The 19,251-nt window shown below is 46.8% G+C and overlaps 1 protein-coding gene across 2 annotated transcripts in view; it reads left to right on the forward strand.

Moving 5' to 3' along the window:
• Positions 1-621: 621 nt before the first annotated feature.
• LOC147635509 (NADP-dependent malic enzyme 1-like) overlaps positions 622-19,251 on the forward strand; it is a 130,304-nt gene continuing 111,674 nt past the window's right edge. For both annotated transcript variants that reach the window (XM_086802810.1, XM_086802811.1), the window contains exon 1: positions 622-971. In XM_086802810.1, coding sequence (XP_086658936.1) covers positions 793-971 — 179 coding nt within the window. In that variant the 5' untranslated portion in view covers positions 622-792. The remainder of the gene's footprint in view (positions 972-19,251) is intronic.

Raw genomic sequence — 19,251 nt, forward strand, 5'->3', positions numbered from 1 at the left:
ATGAGCGTTGTCACACTATTGAGTTGGACTACGTGTCCTTGTCTCGCTATGGAGTGTAGGAATGGATTAAACTTATGGTTTTAACATAATAGCGTACTAATGATAATTAGTAATTAGATTAGCAAAATAACAAGGTGATGTACACATACAAATTGCATTAGGTGGGTGCCTCTTAATAAATAAGCTAAGAATATATCATCATTAGCCACTAATTTGGCTCTATAATCATGCTTAATCAAACTCCAACTAATCAAGGCCCCCCACTTTTAGGTGTGTTGTTGAGACTACAACTCATCCACTAGCCCACTCGTCAACTTTTGGACTACCGAAGTAAGAACTACGGAAGTAAAGATGAACTTCATTGGGCACCGAAGTAAAGATGAGCTTAATTGCGCACCCAAAATTTGTTTTTTTTAAAATTTAGTAAGAAGAACAATATACACACGATTTTTACCTCGTCCCTTGAGGAGGGAGAATTGAACCTGGGAGACCACCTCTATTGTCCCTACCCCTATTGGGCGGCCGAGGGTGACTGGCCCCCTCGGAGTGTTACGGTGTGAACATTGAACCTTTGGGGAGTATTATGTTTGATATATAATATATATTAAATAATATCTTATTACGATTAAAGCAGGCCAAATATGAGAGAAACAGCTTACTTTCCTCCTCATCGGAATGCGGGAATAGCTAGCTTGCCGTCCCGTGACATAGAAACAGCGTACAGCAGCGTCTCTGGAACACCCTTTCCTCCTCACGGAATGCGGGAATAGCTAGCTTGCATATACCGTGAACATGTTGATAACAGGAAGTTCATTACAGCCTTGGAGGAGGTGGAGAACTTGTTGCCGGTGCGGCGGAGGAGGCGGAGGAGGAGGAGGAGGAGGAGGGGGAAGGGATTTCCACATCGACGCTTCTTCTGATAAGCGTGAGAGCGAGGAGTCAAGCACACCATGGGTCCGTACGGTTCAAAGGTAACCACTACTTCCAAACCAATTGCCACTCCAAGCAGCATCCCATGCATTCTTTGCCCAGCTTCACACCCGCCCACCTAAAGATTTCATCCTTGTTTTTGTAAGAAGGTGTACAGATTCTCACGGTCATCCCTTCCACAGAGACTGTCCTTCATTTGCACAGACACCCTCCTCGCTTGTTAAGAGCGTCCCTCCACTGCGTTCGGGAGCATCTCTGAGGTGACTCTTAGGTCATCTGAGAGTGTGGAGCTACTTTTCTCTGCATTTAAAGCTGGGGATCTTTTCTCATGCTGGCAGTAACCCTCCGCAGTCCTTGGGAGCATGCATCTCCAAGGGTGACTCTTAGGTCATGTGAGAGCGCTGAGCTGCATTTCTCGGCATTTGAAGCTGGGGACCCTTTCTCACTGGCACTAACACAGGCATCATTTGGCAACTACAAGGCCCCCAGTGTTGCTTTTCTTCCCAGCTTCACTTGGCTCATGGGCCACATCGTTTCTCCTGACTTTAGTAGTTGTCATATGGTTTTTGTAATAAACCCTTCAATGTGTAAGCTCGTATTGGGCACCGTATCGTGGTTTAGCAATACTTAGACACTTAAGATCTTTATGACAACTCTAGACATAGACGAAACTGAAAAGAGAAAATGCTCAGTAACACCAGATTGGGGCGGGCTGACCCCCCCCCCCCCCCTTAATACCAAGTATATTATTTGAGTATTTTATTGGTACAATGTTCCATGGGCTTTTAAGCTAGATTTTCCATGATGAAATATGAAAACATACTCATCAAACCAGAGTTTGTCGGAGATGGTTTCCGTAGTCATAGCCGCCTTCCAGCAGACCTCGTCAGTTCTTGGAGTGATGCAAGCCTTTCCCTGGTGTTCTAGGTCCACACACTGGTCTGGTGTGCCCGTACTAGCACAACCTACACCCCAGTCCTTAGACTATTCCGGCCGCACTAGAGTCTCCCTTGTTGTCATAGGTGCCGCGACCAAAACAGCTCCAAAACAGAATTCAGCACTGTAGATTTGGTCGACCAGCAATACACCTTCCGGCCGCAACGGACCCTTCACACAAGCTGCCTGGACAGACCCTAGAGGCTGGTTGCTGATGTGGAAGCCTGCATAGGACCAAATTTAGGGTTTGCAGAAAACTGATGTTTGAGGCATGGAATGGGGCGCCCTCAGCGTGTAGATCCCAAATATATGCTCGGTTTCACCAACAGATGAAAATGTTGATAGTCATCTCCTATCTGTACACTATACCAGGGCCTCTGTTGTGGGTGTGCTCGCCCGTTTTAGTGTTTTCCCATTTTTCCTCACTCTTCATGTATTTTCCCCATTTTTCGGAGGTGTGGGCTGTCGGCTGTCCCCAGATGTTGGCCGACTCAATGCTTTGGTACCCGACTTGTCCAGGTGACTTGGCCGACTTCAGACACCTGGTTGACTTGATCATGTGCTGGTCGGGGGCTGCCCAATTGCTGTTCGTGAGCATGGGCTGCCCTTGCCCCCACACTTCACATTGTATATTTCTGGGATTTTCCTTGGTGTATAGAGCAGAGTTACACAACTTCTATCTCTCTCTTTCATCTGCGTTTTGCTCTCTACAGCAGTTGTCTTCATTTCCGCTGTGCATTTTGACATGGTATCAGAGCCCTAGTTGGCTTGAAGCTTGGAGATAGTGGGATGTCGAGGGTTTGCTGATTTGAGGTGCGGATTGGAGATTGTTTGGGCTGTACGGGACTTGGAGATCAGGTAGAAGGTGGCCATCACCGTTGGACAGCCACCTTGCATATTATTTGTAGCCTGTTCTTCTTCTTTTTTCCCACTCACCCTCCCTTCACAAGACCTTGTGAACCCTTGAGATGGCAGACTTGCTTGAGATGGCTGAGAAGCACATGAAGATCCCAACACTCTCCACGTTCCCGGTAGATCGACAGTTGGACGGGAACAACTACGGCATATGGAAGGTAATGATGGAGTTCGTTTTGGAGTCTTACGACTTGGCTGATTTCATTGTTGTTAGGGTTCCAGGACCGGAGTTGGAAGACGGGGAGTTACCCTCTATACGGAAGGAACGGGAGGCACATGCACAATTATGAGATCATGTTAATGCCCACGTCCATTCTTTCATCTTCCTAAATTGCACACCAGAGGTGATCAATCACATAAAGTATATGAGGCTGGCCAGAGGGATTTGGCAGCATTTGGCTTCTCTGTACAACAAGGTATCACCCATGAAGAGGATCTCCTTGGAAGTTCAGATACGGGTGATGAATCCTGCAAAGTCGTTGACGATGCGGGAGCACATCAATAAGTTGCAGGCTCTTCAGCAGGAGGTTCTCCAGGCATATATCGTCGGAGGATATGGCCATCACGTTGTTGTTCCATTTGCCCTCTTAGCACTTAGCATTTTACTCCTCTTTGATCACCAGTGTGGCAGGCTCAGCAGCATCACGTGGGAGGAGCTTGTGCCAATGGTCTTGGACTAGAAAGAGCGATTTACGAACCCTCCACAGGGTGGAGGTTCTGAGGCCTTGACTGGCCAGCGGTCGAAAGGCCATAACAACAACAAGGGCGAAGGGAAGTCTTCTGAGAAGAAGTCTTCCCAGAAGAAGCCCGATTTAGACAGTGAGAAACTGAAGGCCGAGCGGACTTGTAACGATTGTGGCGAGAAAGGCCGCTATTGGAGGAAGTGTCCCAAGCGGAATAACATGAAGAGTGCCGATTCTTCAGCTTCAGTTGCAAAGACTCAAGCCTTTGTGTACTTGGAGATTTTGGACACAAATGCCTCATCTTCTTAGAGCGAGGAGGTAGCTGGCTTCACCGCCAGGGATTCTCGGGAGTGGATTCTTGATAGTGGTGCTTCCAAGCACATGACTCCTTCTCGTGATTTCTTACAGGATCTTAAACGGCAATCATGTCGCATTTTCATTGGCGACAATTCCACCATACCAATTCATAGTGAGGGCCGGATGGAGATCATCCCTGATGGCAGAGGAGGGAAGCATTCCTCTCGTGTTCTTTACGTCCCCTGCACTTGGTTTTCATCTGTTGTCAGTGCATGAGGTTTGCAAGACTGGCTTCCGGGTGGAGTTTGAGGAGCATTCTGTTGCTCTACGGGACAAAGAGACAGGCCAGGTTGTTTGGGAAGGCGGAGTGGAGAACGGTATATACAAACTCTTAGCACTCTCCTCTCTTACAGGCTCTCAGATTGGTGACTTGTGGCACTTTCGGTTTGCCACTTGAATGTGGATGCGCTGCGGGGCGAGCTTTCTGGGACCAGATGGTGGTTGGCTTGCCAGATGTTGGCAGCAGGCAGGGACACTGTAGTTCTTCCATTCGTGGTAAGCAGCACAGGGAATCTTTTCCGAAGCAGGCTTCCAGGCGGGCTTCGAAACCTTTGGAGTTGGTGCACACTGACTTGTGTGGACCTATGCAGACACCATCCTTGGGAGATTCTTTGTATTTTATGCTGTTGCTTGATGATTGTAGCAGATTCACTTGGGTTTATTTCCTTTCCTAGAAGGACCAAGCTTTTGCTCGGTACAAGGAGTGGGAGGAAGAGTCTGGCTTGCAGATAAAGACTCTTAGGGCTGACAAAGGAGGAGAGTTTTCGATGAGCCGCCACTTCTTGGAGACCCAAATGATTCTGATGATGATTCCCAGTCGATTGTTCCAGCTAGACGGCCTCAGTCAGTTGAGGAGGTTGAGCCCGCGGTTCGAGACGAGCCCCCTTAGCAGCAGGAGGCTCCGTGTTCTATACGAGTACCCAAGTGGTTGCTAGACACCCTTCGGGAGTCAGGTGTTACAAAGCTTCCCTCCGAATGGATCACAAAGGACGGACCTCGAAGATCGCATAGAGTTCGTGACAAAAGTCATTCAGCGGAGCTCTTCCAGGTAAACTATGCTTTGATGTCTCGTATCATGCAGGACAAAGAGCCCACCTCCGTCAAGGAAACCCTTGCACAGGATACTTGGAGGAAAGCCATGGAGGTGGAACTGGATGCCATAGAGAAGAATAAAACTTGGGAGTTGATTCCGAGGCCGTCGAAATGGTCTGTCGTTGGTGTTAAGTGGGTCTTTAAGACCAAGTATATGTTAGATGGGTCGGTGGACAAACACAAAGCTAGACTTGTGGCTAAGGGTTATGCTCAGCGGCTTGGCATCGACTATGAGGATACCTTTGCACCGACAGCAAGGATGACCACGATTCGGACGGTTCTTGCCCTTGCTTCTTCTCAGCGGTGGCCCATATATTAGATGGATGTGAAATCCGCATTCCTTAATGGTGACCTGTAAGAGGAGTGTATGGTAGGCATCCGAGGTCCATGAGCTGGACATTCATAGCTAGCAAACACACGAATACAGATCACGAGAAAACAATGTCATTCATGCAAACACGTGTGCATGTGCTCTTGATTTATGGACAAATCTCCCGGTCATGGAACATGTACAACATTGGCGTTTCCGGGCACGAATCTAGCACATCGCAAAGCGTGGAACTGGGACCCAGAACACTCGGATCCACACACTGGCTACATTTGGGCGCGAGAAATACGAGAAATTGGGGAAAACCATATAAATGGCCAAATGATGACATCCCTCGGGCTTCTAAACAGTTGTCCTCAATTGAAAAGCGTTGAGGTATGCCTGTAGAAGTTGTGGATAGTCGATGAAGAAGTCATCGTCAACCCACTTTTCACATCGATGGGAAGATAGTTTTTAAACTATAGCTTGGAAAGTTTGCCTGCAGCTAGCTTTCTCTCCTTGTGGAAGACTATCTGTTCTAGTTGAAGTATTTCTTCTAGTTCATTAGCTTCTATCGGCTCTTGCGGTTGTGGCCCCACGTACTTCCGCAACAAACTCACATGAAAAGCATTGTAAATCCTCCAATGATTAGGTAATGTACTTATGCCAATCGGAAGGCAACTTCATTGATATGCATGATTACTTTGAAGGGACCATAATACTTGGTAGAGAGCTTAGGGTATGCTTCCTCTTTACTTGGCCTCTTGTGAAGTCATACTTTCTCAAATTTCAGCAATACCCAATCTCCTTCTTTGATGTCCAATTGCCTTCTATGTTTGTCAGGAGCCTCTTTATGCTTATCTTGAGATCTAGCAATGGCTGTCCATACTTGTGCAAATGCTACATCAAGATCTCTTACATACTCATCAGTAGCAAAGATCTCATCCTTAGTGCAAAGGATTGGAGGTAGAACCACTTTGCCATGTACAATCTCAAATGGGGCCTTCCCTGTGGATGCATGTATCGTGTTGTTGTAGGCAAACTCTACAAGCGGTAGATATTTCTCCCATGCTGTCTTTTGATCTGCAACATAGCATTTGAGAAGATCTAACACGGCTGAATTTGCAGCTTCACTTTGGCCATCAGTTTGGGGATGATAAGTTGATGAGAACATACCTAGCTAGAAGAAATAGCGCTCAATCATGCGTGTAGTAGGCAATATTCCTCTATGACCAGCATAAAGAGAAGCATGGCATTCGTCCATAACCTTTTGCCTTATGCCAGAGACAACGTAGAGGCAATTATCTTTCATGAGATATCCTTCTTTTATCATAAATCATAAGATGCATGTGCATAACCAGCCATCAAATCAGTCCATAAATGTCGAAAATCAGCATCTTGAGGATACAAATCATGCATGGCAGACAAGTCCCCACGTGAGGCAATTGAAACTGTAGCCACATATGGTCTCTTGGACAATGCATCTACCACCAGATTCTTCTTTCCCAGAGTGTGTACAATCTGAAAATGAAACATAGAGAGAAAATTTGGCATCCTCATTTGTTTCTTAGAAAGCTTCGTTTGCGTGAGAAAGTACCGCAAACTTTGGTGATCTATCTTGACTATAAAATCATCCCCAAGTAGGTAATGTTTCCAAATCTTCAAGGCATGAATTACAGCCAAGAGTTCTTTCTCATAGACATCCAAGTGAATCTCGGCATCATGTAATTGTTGGCTCTCATAAGCTACAACATGACCTTATTGATTTAGGATAGCTCCAATGCAATCCCCACAAGCACCACATTCTACATTGAATGGTTTATGCAAGTCTGGAATGATCAACACCGGCCCATGTATGATTGCATCCTTGAGATGACGAAAGGTATGCTTCTTATCATCAGTCCATTTGAATGATGCTTTCTTCTTAGTCAGTTCATGTAGCGGCGAGGCAATAAGAGCAAAGTGTCTTATGAACTCGGGGGGTGCACTATATGGAAGCCCCTCCTACGACGTGCGTTCAAGGGGTATTTAAAAAACCCCTTATCTGTGAATTTTGAGCTAATAAAACTACCCCTTTTTCTTTATAGACTTACGGGTTTTTTTCCAAAGTACAATTAAAATACCCCTCTTGTAATTGTATTTCTGTAAATTTACCCAATATTTTGGATTAAAAAAACCCCACCTGATGATCGCACGTGGTAGACTTACATTTTTTGAGGTGCACCCCCCGAGCTTATGAATTGCCTGTAATATGAAAACACCATCTTTTGAGACAATGTGACCCAAATAGTGCATCTCTGAAAGAAAGAATTCACTCTTCTTGGCATTAATGAATAGTTTGTGGTTTCGTAGCTCATAAAAAACAATGGGCAAATGAGTTCGATGTTCTTCTTCATTCTTGGAGAATACTAAGATGTCATTGAAAAAGACACCTGTAGATTTCCGATGTTCTCGGAAAATTCGGTCCATCATTCTATTGAATGTTGTGGGGGCATTTGTAAGATTGAAAGGCATGACCAAGTACTCATACAAACCAAAAGTTGTCTAGAATGCCGTCTTATGTTCATCTTGGAGTCCTACACGCACTTGGTGATACCCACTCTTCAAATCAATACGGCTAAAGCATGCCGATCCATCCAACTTAAAGCCCTGTAATCCACACACATTCGGAAGGATCCATCCTTCTTTTGTACTAGAAGCACAGGAGAACATAATGGTGAAGAGCTCAGCTGAACCCAACCCTTCTCCAAAAGCTCATTTACTTGCTTCATAATCTCCTCTTGTTGTGTGGCACTTACACGATTTAGCTGGAGAACTACCTGGCACAAGGTCTATGTGATGATCCTCCGGTCTTTTTGGAGATAGCTATCACGTGCACCCCGCACTTGGATGCCACGTGGACATATTTGAACAAGAAGGTGGAGGTACTGGAGTGGAAACTGGTCCCATGTGTGTCCCGAGTCAGCTAGGGTTCCACTCTACGTGTCCGAGGTTAGGCGTGCAGTGCCTTGCACCTGAAGCAGTGCCAGTCCGTATTGTGAGTCTCCCTTTGGAATGATGTCAGATGACCTAAGTGTTTGGTTTGCAACTAGATGCTAGGCATCTGTAGGAGCACGTAGAAACTGCATGTAGGATGGGGTCCAGCCCATAGGGCTACCCCATAAGAGAGTGTTATACTCGTGGTATGGGCATTGGGTATGCTTAGGCTACCCAAGAGGGGCCAGGAAGGCCCTAGGCCTTGCCTACCAACCCATAGGAGGGCTGGTAGGTTGTCGGCCAGCCCAAGGGACCTGGCTAGGTATCCGACAAGCCATATAGCTAGTCTAGCCAGGCGGCCAGTCCTAGGTGCTGTCCAGCACCCAGTTAGCTAGGGCCAGGGGGCTGCCCAGCAGCTTGCACAGGGCTGTCCAGCAGCCAGAAGTATGCGCCCAGTGGAGAGCCTACCAGCCAATGTGAAAATTGACAAAGTGCCAAACAATGAAAGAGAACTGAAGTTAACAAATACAGGATGCACAGGAACTGAAGGAAGATCATATACACGAAAAGGTGGTTACAAAGCTGGAGTAGGTAGCACGAGGCACACCGTAGGTGCAGCCAAGATCCCAGAATATGCGGAAAATGAGATAATAGAATTGGGGACAAAGCCCATGTAGTGGAAGACTGGGTTCCGTGCAAGAGCCATGGCACTCTGACTGTCGGAGTAGACAACGGTAGGCATCGGAGGAGGGATATGAAGATGATCAAGTAGCTGATGAAGCCATAGAAGCTCTTTGACTGTTTCAAAGTAAGTACGATACTCTGCCTCTGTTGAAGAACCGGTGTAGGCTGCTTCTTCGTTTGCTAAGAAACGAGTCCGGTACCAAGTAAGCAATAGTAGCCCATTGTAGACCCCAAGTATCTGGATCACCTGCCCGGTTAGAACCGACAGGTTGTAAGTACGATACTTTGCTTTTGTTGAAGAACCGGCCACTGTAGGCTGCTTCTTCGTTTGCCAAGAAATGAGTCTGGTACCAAGTAAGTAACAATAGCCCATTGTAGACCTCCAAGTATGTGGATCACCTGCCTAGTCAAAATCTGAATATCCAACCAAATCAAGATAACGCTGTAAGCAAGATCAGGCCTAGTAATGGTGAGATGAAAAAGCGAGCCGACACGCTCTCTGTAGTGAGTAGGATCATGTTAGGGTGGAGAGTCATCGTTTTTACTCAACTTTTGATTTGGGTCCATAAAGCAAGTTAAAGAGCGACATTCCTTCATACCAAATCTCTCCAAAATTTGAGAAGCATACTTTTGTTGAGAGAGAAATATCTCCTGTGGGCACTGCCAGACCTCCATGCCAAGAAAGTAGTGAAGCAGACCAAGATTAGTCATCTCAAAGGTACGACTCAGAAGATCCATAATCATAGTAGTGCGGTTGGGGTCAGACCCAGTGAGAATAAGATCATCGACATACAAAATGATAATCACAATGTGATCCTCCTCTATGAAAACGTAAAGGTTACTGTCCGTAGGAGTTCTCTCAAAGGAATGAGAGAGAAAGAACGCATCAATCTTTTGGTACCATGTCCTAGGAGCCTATTTAAGGCCATAAAGAGCTTTTTGCAAAAGATAAATATGGTCCTCGAAACCATTGCGGATGAAGCTGGGGGGTTGTTCAACATATATTTCCTCTTGAAGGTCTCCGTTGAGAAAGGTGGACTTGACATCCATTTGAAAGATGGGCCAAGAGAAGTGAGTAGCAATGGCAAGAACAGTGCAAATGGTGGTATACCTGGTGGTGGGAGCAAAAGTCTCTGAGAAGTCCTCGCCTTTCTTCTGGGCATAGCCCTTAGCCACCAAGCGGGCATCCAAGGCAATGGAATACTGCCAACTCTACGAACTGTTGCAATCTGGCTTCATACACCCCAGTGTGTCGCCATTTGGAGCACCGATCCCGTTCGTCTCGCGAAGAAAGATGGGTCTTCTTGATTGTGTGTCGACTATCGTGCACTCAATAAGCTGACTATCAAGAGTAAGTTCCCGATGCCTTGAATAGATTATATTCTCGAGAGGCTGAATGAGGCCAAGGTGTTCTCCTAACTGGACTTGAAGAGTGGGTACCACCAGGTGAGGATTGTTGAGGGGGGCATTCCCAAGACAGTCTTCCAGACGGGCTCACTGTGAATTTGTGGTCATGCCTTTTGGCTTGACGAATGTCCCATCCGCATTCAACCGCATGATGATGCGTGTTTTCAAGGACTTAATTGAACAGTGTGTTCATATTTTTGGATGACATACTGGTTTTTTTAGCTACAGTTGAGCAGCATGACATTGATGTGGCGAAAGTTTTGAAGTTGCTGGAAAGCAATGAGCTTTACATCAATGAGAAGAAGTTGTAATTTTATTTGTTCGAGGTTCACTACCTTGGATACATAATCAGTGCCAAGGGCATCCGACTTGATCCGGCCAAGGTGGCCAAGATTGTCAATTGGGAAATACCACAGACGGCATATGACATTAGATCTTTCGACGTCTCACACGGAGAAAGAAGAGAGCCTACCTAGCCAGGCTTGAGCAGGAGCTATACCAACTATTTCTTTGAAGGGACTGTAAGGAGGCCTGGAGGATCTTCCAGGATCATCGCCTTCCGACTCCAATTACTTCACCCAGCACCTGGCACACCTATGCCACCTCTCTCTACCATGTCCCCGAGCAGCGACCTCTCCCCCGTCCACCCGAACCACGTCCCCCCACTCTTCCTTCTTTCACCTCAGCATGGTGAGAGATGCTATTGACAGGATGCAGACTGGGAGAGCAAGGATCACATGATGGACTCCTCACTGAGCATTTCTCTCATGCTAGGGACACACTAGCCCCTTTACTGGTTCACATGTTTAACAGGGCTTTATGTGAGGGCTTCCCTGTCAGCTGGTCATCCAATACTACTGTACCTATCTTGAAAGCAGGTGACCCCATGGACCCCAACAACTATAGTTCTATCATGATTGGTCACACCTTGGCCAAGATTTATGGTTCGATTTTGGAGCATGAGCTTAGTAGATGGTCCGAGGAGCAGAGACTCAGAGCACCGGGGTAGGTAGGCACTCCACACTAGATCATATCTTTACACTACGGGGGATCATTGAGGAGGGGAGAGCTCACGGGCATCGGATATATTGCTGCTTTGTGGATTTCCGCAAAGCTTTTGATACTGTCCACGGGCCAGATTGATGAGGAGACTGCGAGTGCCAACAGAGATGCTGTGGGGGATCATTTCACTCTATGAGTCAGTCACAGGCAGAGTACGGGGTCGAGGAGGTGACTCGGAGATTATACACAGCACTATCGGGGTGAAGCAGGGCTGCCCCTTGTCTCCTACTATATTTGGTCTATACATTGACGAGATCTCGGATTACATAGACAGACAGGGAGGACCAAGAGCACATTTGGCAGGAGTCCTGATACCGATCCTCTTGTATGCAGATGATATTGTTCTTATTTCTGATTCACCAGAGGGGCTGCAGAGGCATTTGGATGCATTAGGGGCCTTTTGTGAGGAACGGGACCTCACTGTGAACCTTGGAAAAACCAAGGTCATGATCTTTAACACCTCCTCACAGTGGATAAGTAGATCTGCAGTATAGTTTACATATAGTGGAGAGCCTGTGGAGTATGTTACCTCATATGTATACCTTGGGATCACTTTTGCTGGACCTCAGTTCTCGATGCGGAAGGCGGCCAACGCTAGATTGATGAGGGGATATGTAGCCCTTGACTCGCTAGAAAGGCAATGCTCACAGATACAGTTTCAGGAGCCGAGGACGAAGTTTTGGCTATTTGATACTCTAGTTATGCCTGCACTACTGTATGGTGCCCCCATCTGGGGTCCTAGACAGAGGAGAGAGCCGGCGGAGACAGATACAGAGGAGGTATATGATGGGTGGAAGCCGATGGAGAGGCCCCTAGTGGCGATGATCTCACACATGATTAGGAGTAAGCCATCAGTGCCACATGAGATTGTGCGGGCAGAGATGGGGGCTGCACTGATAGTGACAGAGGCTCTATTCCAGATAGTGACATACTGGCATAGGCTATGGGAGCTTCCACTTGATAGATACCCCCGGCTAGCCCTGGAGTCCTCGAGGCAGTTGACACTTGAGGGAGATACAGAGTGTTGGTATGCACAGGTAGCACTTGGTTTGGCATGCACGGTATGCAGATGGAGGCACTCCCCCCCTCCCAGTACAGCATAGAGGCCCCGTCATTTGCTCTCAGCCGCACAGAGCGGAACAGGGTTATTAGGAAGGACATTGTGAGACTGGATACTCAGAGGACATGGAGTTCACCTAGTCGTCCACCGGGGACGAAGATGGCCTTCTAGAGAGATCACCTCCTATGCGTGACAGAGGATGGGTTCATCATCCGGCCATGCTACATGGACATACACCTATCCTTTGGGGTGAGATGTGCGATCGGCCAGATCCGCACCTCGTCCCACCAGCTGAGAGTGGAGACTGCCAGATATGGGCCTAGGGCGGCCGCACCAGAGGACAGGATATGCCAGCTCTGTCACATATGCTGATGCCCTGTATACTATGAGATTCGGGGGAGGTTCCACTGCCTCTTCCGAGCTGGATTCGGACCACTTTCCAGGATCATGGACTTCCTGGATCAGAGATGCCTGCTGGGACTTTTTCTTCTAGAGCTCCGTAGACATAGGGAGTCCTTAGTGAGATCCAGATCAGCTGTACTTGCTCGAGGACGAGCACAGAGAGCTCTCATCGACTTTTTCCATACTAGCACTCCGAGGGCCGAGAGGTGTCCGATCGACCCATCATACCTAGACCACAGGCTAGTGCAGGAGCTCGGCCGAGAGGTGTGACACTTGATAGAGCCACGGAGTTATGCAGAGCTCGACGCCCTAGACCCCATGGCCCTCGCCCACGGCCACGCCACCACAGGAGGATCCGGGCCATCATCTCCCATCAACGCAGGACCTTCTCGCGCCAGCTCAGTTTTACAACCTTGAGCATCTGCCGCCACAGCGGCACATGAGGGATGTATTAGGGTGATATGAGAGCTCTCTGCTCATGTACCTAGATCAGATTTTAAAGTTCTAGATTTTTGTTATCTTTCTTTGTTACTATTTTGTACCCAGGATGTACCTCATGGATATGATGTAACCTTTTGGTCTCATAGGTGATTTTGGCCTTTTGAAGACGTTAATACAACTTCTCTCTCTCTCTCTCTCTCTCTCTCTCTCTCTCTCTCTCTCTCTCTCTCTCTCTTTCTGCACATATCTCTCTATATTGTGCGTTATCTTCGTCATGAACGATTGCTGAATTTTGAGCATTGAAGTTACCGATTCTTCCACCAAGCTTCCACAAGTTACAATAGCTCCGCGGGCAATATGCTAGCAAAACAATCTTTAAAGCCATTTAGGAATTTCAGCCTATCCCGTGTCCACACAAACATCGCTATGTTCTACATTATCTCAAACAAAAACCAAGTACGCAGAAAGGCTCTTTTTCATTGCTTTATTAATTTGGATGTGGGATACAATTGCGATTGAATCCCCTTCCTTGCCGGCATCAATAACATGCTTACGGCCCTTATGCATGAAAGTTATCTTATTGGTCTTGTAGTCCTTGAAAGGTTCAAGACGGTGATGCCATAGTTTGCCAAGTAACACATCATATCCATTGAGTGGAGCAACCAAGAAATGCTCATGATCGAGATATCCCTGAATATGCACACACAACTTTCCAATAAGAGGAGGAACCTGCACCTCCTTTCCCACAAAGGCAAATTCTGCCATGTCCCCAACCTCAATGCCCAATGTGGGTGCCATATGAGTAGAGATGAAGTTGTCAGTGGCACAATTATCAAACATGAAAAGAGCGGGATGATCCTTAATTTGGCCCCATGCTTTGCATACAACCCTCTCTTTATTGTCATGCCCTGTATTTCCTTGTACATCTGGTTTCTTGTCCTCTTCTTTCTTTTTGTGTTGCAGGCAATCCCGAAACATGTGGTCTTTACTCCCACAAGAGAATCACTTACCTTCCTTTGCATATTGTTCTCTTGTTGCTTTGGAGTGATCCCAAACCTGTGCCTCTTACTAGGACTGTCTTTGGTAGAAGGATTTTCAGCTTTCCCTCCACTTTTTTCCTCTTTAAAGTCCCTTTTTGCAGGTTTGGGACAGCCCTCTCTTTTGCTTTGTAAGCACGGCTATCCCTCTCAAATTGCTTGATCTTTTGCTCCAGTTGCCCGGTAGCCAGTGTGGAAGCTATAAGCTGCTGTAAGGTGTGGTTTGGACGCAACTCCAATCCCGATTGGTACTCTAGATGAAGACCCGACTCAAGCTTCTGCTTCCTCTCAGCTTCTCCAATATGCATGAATGGGGAAAATTCCAAAAGAACCTTCCAAAATTTGGCTACATAGGATTTGATCGACTCATTGTCCTTTTGTTCAAGCTTGTCCCACTTCTTAGTGATTTGCCTAACTGCATTTGGAGGTAGGAATTGAACATAAAATTTCTCCTTGAACTCCTCCTAAGTGGTAATAGGAGTTCTTGAGAGCTTTTCTGAGATCCACCAATGAGCAGCTGTCCCTTTAAGAAACATGCTTACATGTCTTAATTTTGACTTTTCGGAAAAAGCCTCATCACTAAATGCAATATCAAACTGAGCAACAAAATCCATCACCTTGGAAGCATCATACTCCCCATGGTAAGCTTCAAACTTGACAAATTTGTCACCTGCGTTAAAGTCCTTGAGCCTTCTTGTATTAGGCTCTTGCTCTTCCCTCTTTCTCTTACCCCTATCCAATGGGGCAGCCCTAGATGCATGGGCATCCTGCACATTACGACGAGATACATGAGGCACGGTTGCATGTGCCCTCTGAATTGGTGGCCTTTGCAACGGTGGCCGACCTGCATGCACAGATACATCTCTTCTTGCATCACCATGCTCACGGGGATACTCTTTGGCATGAGTACCGTGAGCTGAATTTTCATAATATTCATCACTTGTACAGCGAGAAAATATCAGCCCATGTGTGGTTTCTCCACTAGCCAATTCTGTGGGCAAAGTACTATGTCTTGCATGATGTTCATGTCTTGTATGCGCATAACCACCTGGCTGTCCACCCTCTTTGGCATAAGCATGTCTCTCGTGAGCTGAATTTTCATAATATTCATCACTTGTACAGCGATAAAATATCAGCCCATGTGTGGTTTCTCCACTAGCCAATTCTGTGGGCAAAGTACTATGTCCTGCATGATGTTCATGTCTTGTATGTGCATAACCACCTGGCTGTCCACCCTCTTTGGCATAAGCATGTCTCTCTCCCCTTGCATTAAGTGGCGAAGAAGCATGGCAAGAAGTCACTATGCTATGACGTGTTTCTCCCTCTGGACAAGCAGCAGGTGGGCACGGGCACGGGCACGGGCACGGGACGCAAAGTGTGGACAGGCATCAGTTGAATGTGAAAAGGAAACTCATAAGTGTGGCTAGCCCAAGTGTGAAAGGGGACAAAAGGGATTTTGAGGTTATAAGGTTTTTAAAACCTTTGATGATAATAATATTATTTTTGAAAAAAAAGAGCATGCGTTTTTAATCCTTGCTTTTGGCTTTTTAAGAAAAGCGATTTGAATCGCATGCTTATAAAGGCGAAAGTTGATGGAGATTCATGGGGGGCCGTGTGGTGGTCGCCGTATGGATCTTCAAGGGTGACCGGGTACAGCTGCCGCCGCTGCTGTTGCCGCCACCGTAGTTGTTGCCATCGTCGGGTACAGGGCTGCCGTTGCCAGCGACTGCTGCTGTCGCCGCTGGTGCTGCTGTACTTGAGCGCATGGATTGCTGCCGGGTACTATTGTGGCTACCACCACTACTGCATGTGCTACTGCTGCCAGCTGCTACCACCGCCGCCAGATGCTAATGCTGCCACCAGTTGCTGCTGCTACCGCCAGGTGTGCCGCTGCTATCGCTAGGTGTGCTGCTATGGTCGGTTGTGGACTACAGACGAGCAGTATAGGGCAGCCAAGCAGTGAACCAGATGGGCAACCAGTGATGGGTAGCCAGGCAAGCGTCAAGCAGGAAATTCTTTGCAGACAGTTGGGCAACTAGACGAGTGTCAGACGGGAGGTCCTCTACGCCAGGTGGCTGCATGTGTGGAAGCAGTCAGCGTGGGTCTCTCTCTATCTCTCTTAAAGAAGGTGAGCTGAAGGAGGCACCGAAGGGCTAACAACCAAGGAGTCTCTCTCTCTCTCTCTTTGCAAGCAGGCTTTGTTTACGAGATTTGGATACAGAGGATCAAGTTAAGATGCACAGGATGATATTCTTGGAAGAGGTGTGTTGCTCTTCGTCTTGGACCTATGTGTATTCAGGGATTGCTTGACACACATCCTCTATCTTTCTCTCTCTGAGTTTTTGGCATCGTGATTGGATGGTGCATATGTGGATTTATCTGTCATGGAAAGAGGACATTGGTCTTTCGAGAAGAAACAGGACTTTGGTAACGAGGATACAGGCCTATGGTTTATGGGATACAGGACTATGGTTTATCGGATACAGGTCTTTGGTTTCGTGTGGAAAGCATGTCTCTGGATTCATGTGAACAGGTTCTAGTTTTCTCTAGGTTACATGTAGGCTGTGACTGTAGGAAGGACATATGGTTTGGTACAGCCCTACTGCTGTTTGGGAAAGGGTTGTGGGATCCATGGTTGAGATGGAGAAGACCTTTTCAAGCAGGGAGGTGTCGTACAGGTGTGCCTTCTCTCTATAGAATGCTTTGTTGTATTTGCGAGAGATCTTATTTGGAAAGTCCTGGGTGAAAAGCTATAAGGGATCCTATTGGTAAAGGATTTGACAAGTTGTACTTTGTACTCATATCTGATCAAGTAAAGAAATACCACAAGGGGTGCCACTGTGTTTTGGGGCCAATCGGTGTACTTGTATTATTTGCAGGAGCACTCTAGCTGCCTTGTTTGTTTTACTTTTCCAAGTTCCCATGGGTGATGAAGTGTTTTGAGTGTGGGTGTTTTGTTCCACCGCCCGTCAGATTTCTGAAGGCCGGTTTCATGGTTCCATTACCGGGATATCGTCGACTTTCTCAAGGAGGCGAGCCCGTGGTTGTGACAGCTTCTACATGAGGAAAGTGTAAAGGAAGTACAGGAGAGAGTGCTGTGTCTTTACCTGTATGAGGTGAAGAGCAAAAGCTAAAGATGAAGCTCAGGAGAAGAGACACCAAGGACAGGAAGTAGTCAGCGAGGAACAAAAAGCAGTTGAAGTGTTATGTTGCAAAACATGGGTTAAAGGCTATGGTTTTTGACATTTTGTCACCAGTGGTATCTTCACAGAGACTTCATGGGTTCGGAAGGCCGCTTCTTTCTATTTTTAGTAGTGGTGATCTACTATGCTTCATCAGGAACTTGTGCTCACCACTTGGGTGGAGTGCAAGCAGGTTTTGGGTGCCTGTGGATGTATCAGATGAGGCTCAGTCGGAAGCGGAGGAACGTGATGAGGTTCTTATTCCAGAGCAGATACTGGCACATAAAGGAAAGAAAGGTACAAGGTAAAGTTTTCCGTTGCTATCTTGTGAAGTTTAAAGAACTATTCACTGATGGATGCGAAGTGTATGGAGGAGGGTGACTTAGCAGATTCACCTCAGGTATTGCAGCTTTATCTCGATGCCTTCGAGTTGGAGCCGACTCTTGCGACGGCTCATTCAGGTTCAGCAGAGCATGGGTCTGGAGCATTGCCTGATGCTCAAGAGGGGGGTAGCACCTCCACTCCCTTGTTACAGACAGGCTCAGTTTTCATCTAGAAGTCGCTCGGTGACATCTTTGTATTCACCCAAAGGTACTGATAGCTGACAGTACATTTGCTTATGGGACTTCTATGATATTGTGTACTAGTCACATGAGATGGTAAAGTTGGGTATGGTTCACAGTCGGCCGCACCTTGAACCATAACTGCAACTATGGAAAACACTGTTTACACTTATGGATAACAGAGATGGTTTTTGCCTTTGAAACTAAGGTATGACTGATGAAGATTGGGAGATTCACCTCTGTTATATGGTTCTGGCACAGGATTGGTCAATTGGATATTGAGATGATGCTATTTGTGGAGTTGGTCTCCTTTGGAATGGCATGGTTTGGTTGAGCTCAAAGTTTGCAGCAACCTGAGCTAACACTTCGAGACTCTATGGAGGGCATAAGTCTTGCGAGCAGTCCTAGAGTTTTTTTGGTTCATTGATATATATGGATTGAACTCTATTTGTGCATGTATTGATACACTTTCTGAGGTATTATTTTATTCTGGTGCCATTGGATCCTGGTATCCTTGAGAATACATTGGGTAATACTCTGGATGTGTCAGGATGAGATGCATGTATGTTGGTATGATACATCAGGTACTTTACCATGTTCATGGTGTATCACTGAGTGTGGCTCGTGTGGGATGGCCATGTGTAGAGTGTGTAAAGCATCAAGAGGGACATATGTGGGAAGTACTTCGTGGATGTATAGTTTAGATGCATTGAGTGCTTTCATATGCTCATGTTGTACCATCAGTCTGTTAGAAGTCATCTCCTGTCTAGTTTTATACACCAGGGCCTCTGTTGTGGGTGTGCCCGCCCTGTATAAGGTGTTTTATCATTTTTTCTCACTCCCCGTATTTTCCCTATTTTTTCCCATTTTTTCTAGTGGTGGGGAGGGATGCCAGAGGTTGGCAGGAGCACTTCAGGGCTGGCCGATTGTCCCAACAGCAGTCCTGTGGCTGGCCGACTGCACAGAGATGATGCGTGGGCTTCTGGATTGCTGGCCGACTGCATACACACAGTCGTGGACATCTTTTGTGCTGGCCGACTGCACATGCAGTCGTGGACATCTTCAGTGCTGGCCGACTGCTCTCCCAGGGGCATATAAATAGGCCCCTTGTCCCCACCACTTCCTCATTCAATTTTCTCAAGATCTTGTGTATAGAGAAGAGTTTACACACCTATCTCTCTGTGTTTCTTGTGCTATCTATTTCCTGCATTCTACTT

Source organism: Cibotium barometz, chromosome 9 (assembly GCF_041138505.1).
Source record: "Cibotium barometz isolate CiBa-2024 chromosome 9, ASM4113850v1, whole genome shotgun sequence".
NCBI classification, from domain to species: Eukaryota; Viridiplantae; Streptophyta; class Polypodiopsida; order Cyatheales; family Cibotiaceae; genus Cibotium; species Cibotium barometz.